At 45.2% G+C, this 10,394-nt stretch overlaps 2 protein-coding genes across 2 annotated transcripts; one reads left to right on the plus strand and one right to left on the minus strand.

Moving 5' to 3' along the window:
• The first annotated feature begins 797 nt into the window (after nucleotides 1-797).
• Nucleotides 798-4,284, plus strand: hdac12 (histone deacetylase 12). The gene is made up of 8 exons (XM_084438148.1): nucleotides 798-927; nucleotides 1,028-1,171; nucleotides 1,241-1,400; nucleotides 1,479-1,675; nucleotides 1,985-2,135; nucleotides 2,280-2,396; nucleotides 2,469-2,611; nucleotides 3,417-4,284. Exons 1-8 carry the CDS (start codon nucleotides 802-804, stop codon nucleotides 3,438-3,440), a joined length of 1,062 nt encoding a protein of 353 aa, XP_084294274.1. The 5' UTR covers nucleotides 798-801; the 3' UTR covers nucleotides 3,441-4,284.
• A 1,447-nt stretch (nucleotides 4,285-5,731) lies between these two features.
• trmt9b (tRNA methyltransferase 9B) lies at nucleotides 5,732-9,752 on the minus strand (the record flags this gene model as incomplete). The annotated part of the gene is made up of 3 exons (XM_084449011.1): nucleotides 5,732-6,696; nucleotides 8,359-8,532; nucleotides 9,590-9,752. 3 exons carry the CDS (start codon nucleotides 9,750-9,752, stop codon nucleotides 5,732-5,734), a joined length of 1,302 nt encoding a protein of 433 aa, XP_084305137.1.
• Nucleotides 9,753-10,394: the final 642 nt, after the last annotated feature.

Consider the following 10,394-nt stretch of genomic DNA (forward strand, 5'->3'; position numbering starts at 1 on the left):
AAACGGTTATCTGAGTAACTTATTGAGGTGCTTCGAGGAACCCCTCAATAAGGTTCAAATAGGAAACTTTTTACGATAGGTCGGTACGATTTTGCATTTGTATAGGCATAGGTCTACAGTAATATATAATACAGTTGTATGCAATTATTATTTAATTACCACAACACAGTTCGGTCTTAATTTCACTGTTATTCAAATAAAATGGTATTACTATTTTTATGAGAATGTTTTGTTGAGCTACTTAAAGTGTGATGAAGTGTGATAAAATGAATGCTAGGCTATTTGCTCCATCCTAGACTTTCATTTCATTCTTCCCATTGCTCCAGTCCCTTTCTCTATACCTCAAAAAGGTCTGTCCTTACCTTCACCAGAGATCACCTATTAATTCGCGTTTAATGGATTTAATAATTCACAAATGTTTTGGGAAGAAAATCCCCATCATCGCTCAGTCGTTTGCACCCACTGCCTTCCAATGCAATATTATTCACACTCCAGAACAGAGGGTGGCAATAGAGATCCTCGGTACCGAGTGGAGAGCAGCGGAGAAGAGGCTCCACTTGGAAAAGTATGCAGCTACCATGTATTAATAGAACTACTACTCATAGCAGGCTAGGCTATTAACAAACGAACGAATTACCCAATGCCGGGACCATACATTCAGTAATGAAGATCGCCTAAAGTAGCCTAATCTTATTTAAATCAGGGATTTAAATCAGGGATTTAAAACATATGTGGATATTTAGCTAGCGACCCATCTTGTGCTTTTTTTGTGTTAGAAGGTTTACAGTCATTCGCAGAAAAATGATACATTTTATGAAACCAGTCCTATTTCACAGGCATTTTCTAAAGTGCAGGGACTGGGCGCAACACGAGTTGTATTTGAAAAGCAGTGATGTCACCGTCTGGAGATGTTTTCATTCTCAACAAGTAAGAGTTCCCATTGGTTGAAATGTGTTTCCATTTAATTCACAGGTGAATTAAATGTCTTTTTACTATCACCTTTTGATAAATAATGCATGTCTTCTAGATAAGCCATGACTCCAGAGGTCTTCCAATAGTTCACCACAGCAAGTATGTGTGTGACCTCCCTCTCAACCATAGATTTCCAATGGGGAAGTTCCCGAGGGTGCTGGACTTTCTATTAAAGGATCACGTGATCACAGACAAGCAGGTGAGTCATTCGGTCGCAGTTGGTAATAATGAACATCATTAAACTTCACCAATGTGTTTTGTTCCAAAGGTGTTGGTTCCTGAAATAGCCTCCCAGAAACTGCTGAGCTGTGTGCACACCGACGAATACTTGAACAACTTCATAAATGGAAAAATCGACGAGAAGGAGCAGAGGAGGACCGGCTTTCCCTGGAGTGAGGGCATAGTACGACGCTGCAGATATGAAACGGGTATATGGCAGCTTTCATTATTATATCAGTTGGACTGTCAGGATAGAAACGGTAACTGTATCTTTTCTTGTGCTCTAGGCGGCACCGTGCTAGCGGCGGAGCTCGCCTTGCAGAGAGGACTTGCGTGTAGCACGGCCGGGGGAACCCACCATGCCTACCCCAGCTTCGGCTCGGGGTTCTGCCTCCTCAACGACTTGGCAGTAGCAGCGAAGAGCCTGATGGCTGACGCCACATCTAGGAGAAAGATTCTCATCGTCGATCTAGATGTACACCAGGTACTGTTTTAACAGTTAAAACTGTTACGGTACATCTCTGACTGTTTCAACTGTGTTGTTCTGTTGGTATTGCTCGAGAGCTTGCTCGATCGTCTCGTTGAGAGAGGTCAGGGAAGAATTTTTAGAGCTCACTTTTCTTGCCCCTGGGTGAAACAGTTTTTTGCTTCCCTCTGGAATATGTAGGGATGGGACCTATGCCCCTCCCCCCTCCGTAAAGCGCATTGTGTTACCTCTGTGTATGAAATGTGCAATACAAATAAACTCTGATTTGATTAGATTGCTAAAACCGGAGTCTTGTGAATACGACAGGGCGATGGCACTGCTTTCATATTCAAAGAGGAGCCGGACGTCTTCACATTCTCAGTGCATTGTGGGAAGAACTTCCCTGTACGTAAACAGCAGAGTGACCTGGATGTCAGTTTGGATGACGGGATAGAGGATAAGGAGTACCTCTCTACAGGCAAGCCATCAAACGCCCCTGTCCTCTCCAACACTGAGTTTGAAACCTCATCCATAGGAAACCCATCACATATATAAGTTAATAAGGTATGAGGCTTCTGCACTGGAAATAACCACCACCATTATTGATGGTATGTTCGCACAGTTGAGGCCCACCTACCGTGGCTGCTGGACAAGTTCCGTCCAGACCTGGTCCTGTATGACGCTGGTGTGGACCCCCATTTGGACGACGAGCTGGGAAAGCTCTGTCTGACAGACCAGGGTGAGGGACAAACTCTGGCTTCTGGTGTCCCTCTAGTCACCTGTCTTGTCTAGTGACATTGTTCTCTCGCAGGGCTGTATCAGAGAGACCTGTACGTGATGAAGACGGTGGTGGGCAAAGCTGTCCCTGTTGCCACGGTGATAGGAGGAGGCTACTTAAGAGACATTGACAAACTGTCTCTCAGACACTCCATCGTCCACAGAGCAGCAACACAGGTGAGGCCCTCTGTGGCAGTGGCTCCCAAACCTTTCTTTAATCCCAGCCAGAGACAGCCCAAGCGGAAGCAGGACGCGAAACCCAAATGGAACCTTAAATCAGAAAAATATGAACAGTAGTCGACGGCGAGGCAAATCATTTCTTAATGATTTGAATTGGGCCATGACCATACACGTGTCGATTTAAAACATAAATGTTACTATCTCTGTTAACTTGCAAGTTAGCTAATATTAGCTAGCTGACATTACACTCGTTTGACACTCACCAAAACCTTGTAAAGCCGATCCCCCATGCCAGCTCTTACAGAACTGATTAACTCTCCTTTCGCATTCCTGCAGCTCTCAACATGGCTGGACTAATAGTGATTTTCACCTCTTTTAATTATTTTACATTCGCTCTGGATTAACCACAAACTGTGACTTTCTTGACTTCAAAACTATGCTTTAAATTGACAAACGTGTATAATCATGGCACAATTCAAACAGGATCAAGACATGATTTGCATTGTCCTATAATAAGGTCCCATGGGACGGCGCTTCCTGCTTCCAATTAGGCTCTCCATTCCACCTGCTCCACTCTCCCACGTACACACCTGATTCAGATCATCTGTCCAATCAAGCTACAATCTACTGATCAGTCTTGTCTTAATTTTTTGTTTTAATGTCCTTTTTTTTACATTTCGTTTTATATGACCTTTTATGTGTTTCTGGCGCGTTGTCTTGATGCTTAATGTCTCATGTAAAGCACTTTGAATTGCCTTGTTGCTGAACTGTGCTATACAAATAAACTTGCCTTGCCTTCCAGGTATGGAGAGAGCTTGGAATGTAGCCTCAGGTTGAGTTTGTCAACTCGAGATGACCCATGGAAGGATCAACCATACGGAAAATAAATACTGTACAGTTCAATAGTACCTGTGCTACAGTAGTTGTGTAAAATGATGCCAAGCAATTATGGAGGAATATGGTACAATGGTTTTGTGTTTGGCTGAGAATGTCTTCTCATAGTGATGTGTTTGTTGGACACTTACTTACTGTAGCAGTATCAAGAAAATGCTTCATAATTGCAACTATCATGATTATCATACACAGTTAATGGCAACCCTATTTTAATTAATAAAGACTTGATGAATGCTATATCAAACTTGGACCTATTAACGTCTCAATAACATTTAAAGTTTAGTCATCTCGACTGGTATACACAGTTGCATTACTGTTGTGCTTCACACAGTAATTGAAAACAAACAGCTGCGCCTCCAACCACCTGGCTGTCAAGCTCCTGAAGTTTGCGGACGATACCACCGTCATAGGACTCATCTCTGAGGGAGACGAGTATGCCTACAGGTGGGAGATCGATCAGCTGCTGTCCTGGTGCGGCCAAAATAACCTGGAGCTCAACGCTCTTATGATAGTGGAGATGGTCTTATGATAGTGGAGATGGTTGCAGACTTCAGAAGAACCTACCCCCCATTTCCCCACATGGCTCCCTGGTCGCCACTCCTGGCTCCTTCTGCTCCTTTGTGAAGAAGGCACAGCAGAGGTACTTCCTGAGGCAGCTGAAGAAATTCGGCCTACCAAAGACAATGATGGTACTCTTCTACACCTCCATCAAGTTCATCCTCACCTCCATCACCACCTGGTACTCCGCCGCTTCAGCCAAAGACAAGGACAAACTGCAACGCATCATCCACTCTGCTGAGAAGGTGATTGGCTGCAACCTGCCTTCCCTCCAGGCCCTGCGTGACTCCAGGACCCTGAAGCGGGCCAGGAAGATTGCGGCCGACCCCTCTCACCCCGGCTACAATTTCTTCATTCCACTCCCCTCCGGCAGGAGGCTGCGGTCCATCAGGACCAAGACCTCGCTGTTGTCTCCACCATTGCCCTGCCTAAGCAATTGTGTAGTATGTTGGAAAACTGCATGGCAATAAATGAATTCTGATTCTAAAAAGACTGCATACAGTGCTGTATACATATAGCAATACAGATTATACTTAGCCCCATAAAAGAAAAATCTCAAGTCATGATCTAAAATAATTTATTTAAGAGAAGCATCAATAAAATGTCACCAATTAAATGGTCACCAAAATAACACTAAGGAACACCAATGAGATTCACACAGATGAGCTAACAGTTCATCCAGACATTTTGTACTAAGGCTTGTGCGCCCTTCTTATCTCTACAGATGCTTTCAAGTTTAAGAGGCCTTCATGTGCACTGTGTGTGTGTGGGTCACTGACATCCAGAAAGCAGCAATGTGTTTCAGTGCATTCAGCATCGGACAAGACAAAAACACCAACCACAAATCACAAGTTATCATTGAGCGGAAATGTAGGTTACACTCATACAGCAAAACACCTGACCATTAATTCACAGTGCCACATATCCCCAGTGTTCAGTAAGAACTGCAAGGTGTTCCAAACAACTCACTCCTCATCCTTGCCTCATTCATTCATTGTGCATTATACAGGCGTTTCATAGAAAGTCATACCGAGATGTACGGGTGGAATGGTACAGATGTGTAATTGCTGCAACACCGTTTTTCCCTCTTGTGCCAACTAGTGCTGAGGAACATGTGCAATACTAAGACATACTGTACACAGACATAGGGTGGGCATGACATCACCATTCTCACCATTATTTCAGTCCGAATTGCAATATTGTTGTGGGCTCGTAGACAAGAATAGCCACCTTTCAAGTTCCTCTTTACCTACACAGTATGCATATGGAATGATACACTACTCCTGACTCCTTGGCAGAGACCTTATGACTATTGATAATTAATTTATAGCAGCTCTGGAGTTAAGGACATATAGCAGGACGGTATGATGATCCTTATCATTTTTCATATGGGAGTCAATCCACTGATTCTCTTGATACCGCTTGTTAGGTGCTTTCGAAACACAGTATATTCAGTAAACACAGTAACCCTCTTAAAACACACGGGAAATAAAATACATTTAATATAATAAAAAATTGTCATTGTCAATTAAAAAAAAATTGGAGCAAGAACATTTACAGTAAAAATTAACATAAAACTTGCTAAAACCAAGTCATTCATACACTGTTAAAACAAAGTTATATTCAAACTGTTAAAATTCATATTCATACTCTGCTAAAACCAAGTCATATTTTCCAGACCTGAACTTTCTCTGCCACCACGCACCAGTTGGCGTGGTCGAAGCAGGCGTGCAGGACGTGGAGCTCGTCAACATGCTTCTCGATCAGCTCTGCCAGCTCCCCCTCCCTGAACACGTGGTAGTACCGCAGACAGGAGGCGGCACTCGCCCGCACCTCGCCCTCCGTGGCGCTCTGTGTGCTTTTCTGCCGACGGCACCGTTCTTCCTGTGAGCTTCCGTCCGGTTCTCCCTTCCCCGGCTCCGTCGGAGGCTCCCTCTGGTAGGAGACCAGATCAGGCAGAGCCTCGGAGCCACACTCCTGGACTAAGGCCCTCTGTTTGTCTGGAGCGGCGGTGGTGGAGGAGGAGGAGGAGGACGCGCCGACGCCGGCGTCCCTCTGTCCCCTGTGCAAGTCTGTAACCGAGTCAAAAACATCCTCCTCGGAGCTGTTCCTGGAGGAGGAGAAGAAGAAGCTGGAGACCTGCTTGATGAGGCGTCCTCCTCTGCCTCTCCGGCCGGCCTTGCTCCCGTCGCTCTCCTGGCCCGCGGCGGGCGACAAGGCGCCCAGTTCTCGGGAAGACGAGCGCGAGATGGTCAGGCTGCCGAAGTCAAAGACAGAGTCCAGGGACCTGGAGAAGAACCAGAGCTTCTGGCCGCTCTGCCGGCCGCCACGGGCCGGGTCCTCCTCATCCGCCATGGACGATGTGCTTTTCACCTTCCTGTGCTTGTCGCTGGCGTCCGTGGCGTCGCTCATGCTCTGGGCCACAGCCCTCGTCCTGGGGGCGGGGTGCTCCCTCAGGGACGAGGGAGGGTTGGGGTTCCAGGGGACAAAGATGTCCTGCTTCTCAAACTTGCGCCGCTTCTGCTCCATGGCCCACACGTAGATCATGATGTGACCCCCAGCTCGTAAGGTGCGCGCCATCTCCTTTATTGCTCGAATACGCCGCTCTTTGGTGGACAGATGATGAATGACTGGGAGGTTGGAGAAAGGAACAGATGGTCAGGTTCGACGTTCTTATGACAGTTGCAGGTATTTCAGCTGATAGTTTCGTATTATACTGTGTGTTCTTTGTTCAACAGCTCTCTCTGAATCACCAGTGCCAATTCAGGACACATTTACAAATGGATATTGAGGACAAACAGACAAAGAAATTATGGGAGCTGTTTCCTGCTAACGTCGTGCCTGTAAATAGAGACTGTTTTTGTGCGTGTCTGTAAGCCAGCGTACCATAGATAGCATTTGTCTGGTTGTCACTCTCTCCCTCCCTCCTTCCCTCTTTCCCTCCGTCCCGTTGTTGACCTGCAGTTCTATGTTGCCACCACAAGAGGCAGTAGTCCCAGCACACTAAAATAAATACACTATGACACAATGCACTTTCCAGATCCTTGGTAGTGTAGTGGATAAAGCGCCTGACTTCTATGCGGAAGGTCAGGGGTTCAAGCCCCGGTGGGGAAGATTTTTTTTTGTCACTGGATGCTATAGAAGCTATGTAAAAATATGGTTACCTGGTGGTGCTATGTCAATTATTGAATTTATGTGCAGTAATTGAACATTTGAAATACTCCTGTTTTGAAATTATACCTACAGTATAGATATCTCAGTAATTACCCATTATATATTAGGCTATAATTTAATGTATTTACCAGGTAAATGTTTAGTAATTGGGGGACTATGAAAGGAAGGGTTACCCAAAAAATTTTCAGAGTAAGTTAATTTAGCAATAGAAATCCATAAGCCTAGGGCCAATGGGCCTAGGATATAGACAAACTACCGGTGGAATGGTGGAGCAATAGCGGGAGCATTTCGGATTACTAGCGGACCGCTGTCCCTGACGCTAGTAATACGCCAGAGGTCCGCTTGCCATTCAATGTGCAAATGGCCAGGCACACGCCAGTGGATTCGGCCGGAGGTCCGCCAGCTCGTCTATCGGGGACCCGCTGTAGGTCGTTAGCCTTGTGTTATATTCCGCCGGAGGTCCGCCAACTCGTCCATCGGGGACCTGCTGTAGGTCCGCTAGCCTTGTGTTATCTGGGTTTATCCCTTACCTTTGTCCAGAAACAGAAGTTGAACCAAATGCAGCAAAATAGCTAACGTTACAGGAATCATCAGTGTAACTGCTTTAGCCACTGACCGCTACCATTAATGTTATGGAAGCTGCTGCTAGTTGTTGTGACCTCATGAGCTAACTGGCTATCCCACTCTTATTGTGCAGGATTAGCATTGGTAGAATTGGAACTGTGTCCAGGTGACAAGACCTATCTTAATTTAGCAGACATTATTTCATGTCATTTCAATTCACAGCTATTTCAGTGGCATGACTAGCTTCCGTCCTACCAGTCATGAACAGAAACAAGCCAGCCACGCACATAAGCCAGGCTGGACCTGGCCTGGTTATGTTTGAATAGAACCATGAATTACTTCCGAAGGACATAGCCGTTGCCCTGGTGACCCAGCTACCAAGGCAACATAGGCCAACTGGACTTTTCCAAGAACTGCTCGTCTTTTATCAATGGGTGGTTGGTAATTTTAATTGTTTCTCAGTAGCTGGGCTTACATATTTCAAAACATTAAGATATTGTGCATATCTAGATGGGATGACTAGCTAAATGATTCCATGAATGATGGTGAAGTACCTGCGATGGAGAGCACAGCATCGAAGCAGCCATCTCTGTAAGGCAAGCGAAGCCCGTCACATAACTGCACCTCGTGCCCTTGGATCCAGGCAGCATCCACCAGGGGGCGACACACATCACACCCCAGCTTAAAAACATCTCTATTGATGTGGAGGTATTTGCCATTACCACAGCCTGCAATAGGGAGTAAGAACAGAAATAAACACTACATATGCCTTGAATAAAGACAGCAGACTATTCTGTTGGTGAACATCTTTGTATATTAATATAATCTGGTCTTTACGCAAGGCCATAATTGCTAAATGACAAACAAGATACAGTACTGCATGTAGTGCTGCATAAAAAAATTGCTTCATAGAATCAACAATGGATTGCAGCAGCACAACATCAACAATTACAGGTTATGGAAAGAGGTAGTGACCTTGACCTTTGACATTTGAATACCAAAATCTAATCCAATTAATCTAATTAAGTCCAACTGGACATTTTGGCCAAATATGTGCAAATTCTGTCAAGCCGTTCTTGAGATATCATGTTCAGCAGGCCAAAAACACATTTTGTGAGGTCAGTGACCCTTGCCCTTTGACCCCCACAATGTAATCAGTTAATCCTTGAGTCCAACAAGACATTTTACCCAAATATGAACAAATTCCCTTAAGCCTTTCTTGAGATATTGTGTTCATCAGGCCAAAAACCCTTTTTGTGAGGTCACAGTGACCTTGAACTTTGACCCCCACGATCTAAGCAGTTCATCCGTGAGTGCCAGTGAACATTTGTACCAAAGGGGAAGAAATTCTGTCAATGCATTCCCGAGATATTGCATTAACAAACATCGGACGGACGGACAGACGGACGGACAACCCGAAACCATAATGCTATCGCCTGGCGGAGGCATAATCAAAGCAGCAGTGCTCACATATGTGGACGCGGACTGGTTTTGTTGTTGTGATCATGGACTTCTCGCTCTGTTAATTATGTGCTGTGATTGTTAGAATCTGATTTGTGATTTTAATTCTGTATTTTGTATGAATACTGTTTGGTTTCGTACTGCTTTTTTTTTTTTTTTATCTTTTAGAAAAGCCTCCTATGGACTGGTGTTGAAAATTAGCACTTGTGCTATAAACACTTAAGCAATGCATCTGGTCTGTCCACTGTGACTGTTCCAATGTAATTGTGATGTCCATAAAAAGTCTCATTCATTCATTCATTCATGTGCAGGACAAACACATACCCACGTCTGCGATGAGGCTGCCAGGCTCCTGGTCCAGCAGGAACTGACGCACCTTGGGCCAGGCTTTGTAGCGTCTGTCATTGAAATACGGAGCGATCTTCTCATACACAGTGTGCACATAGTCCTTCTCCAGCTGGCTGGCAGCCTCCTCCATCACAGTCATCAACTAGCCTCACTCAGCATCAGACCTACGGAGTCGGAGATACAGGCTGAACATCGAGCTTCCCATCCCCATGACACGAACACAAGCACTCAATCAATCAATCTCTCAAGGTAAAAGGCTGATTTAACACGAGACCCTACCTACTTCCCAGAGGGCCCATGTTATCAATATGTCCTGATGTCCACAACCTAGGATCAGGCTAAATCGGTCTCACTAAAATCCAGTCTCATCTACTGCACTCCGGACTGAGACGGGGATATGTAATGTATTCCTGGATCTTGTACTTCACGGTTAATTTGTCCTTGCACCCGCCTTTTTGGTGTTATGCAACATTAAACAGGGCCTCAGCAGAGGAAGATGCTGATTTGCAACAGGGCAATAAATGACATCCATGACTGTGTCTGTTTTGCTTTCATGAGCCTTCGCTCTACTTCTTCAATGTGACCAGTGAATGAGGCAGAAAAGTGAACACTGTATTTTCAGCATCTGTTCACTGTACTTTGAGTCTCTCATGCACCCAATGCACACTGCAGTCCGTCTCTGTTGGTTAGGATACAGGACGTTACCTGTCCTACTCGATTCAGCCAATTACTAATTTCTCTAGATAGTGCACTCGCCAATGGCCATGGTGTCAACATGCGC

Source organism: Borostomias antarcticus, assembly GCF_949987555.1.
Source record: "Borostomias antarcticus genome assembly, chromosome: 1".
In the NCBI taxonomy this organism is placed as follows: domain Eukaryota; kingdom Metazoa; phylum Chordata; class Actinopteri; order Stomiiformes; family Stomiidae; genus Borostomias; species Borostomias antarcticus.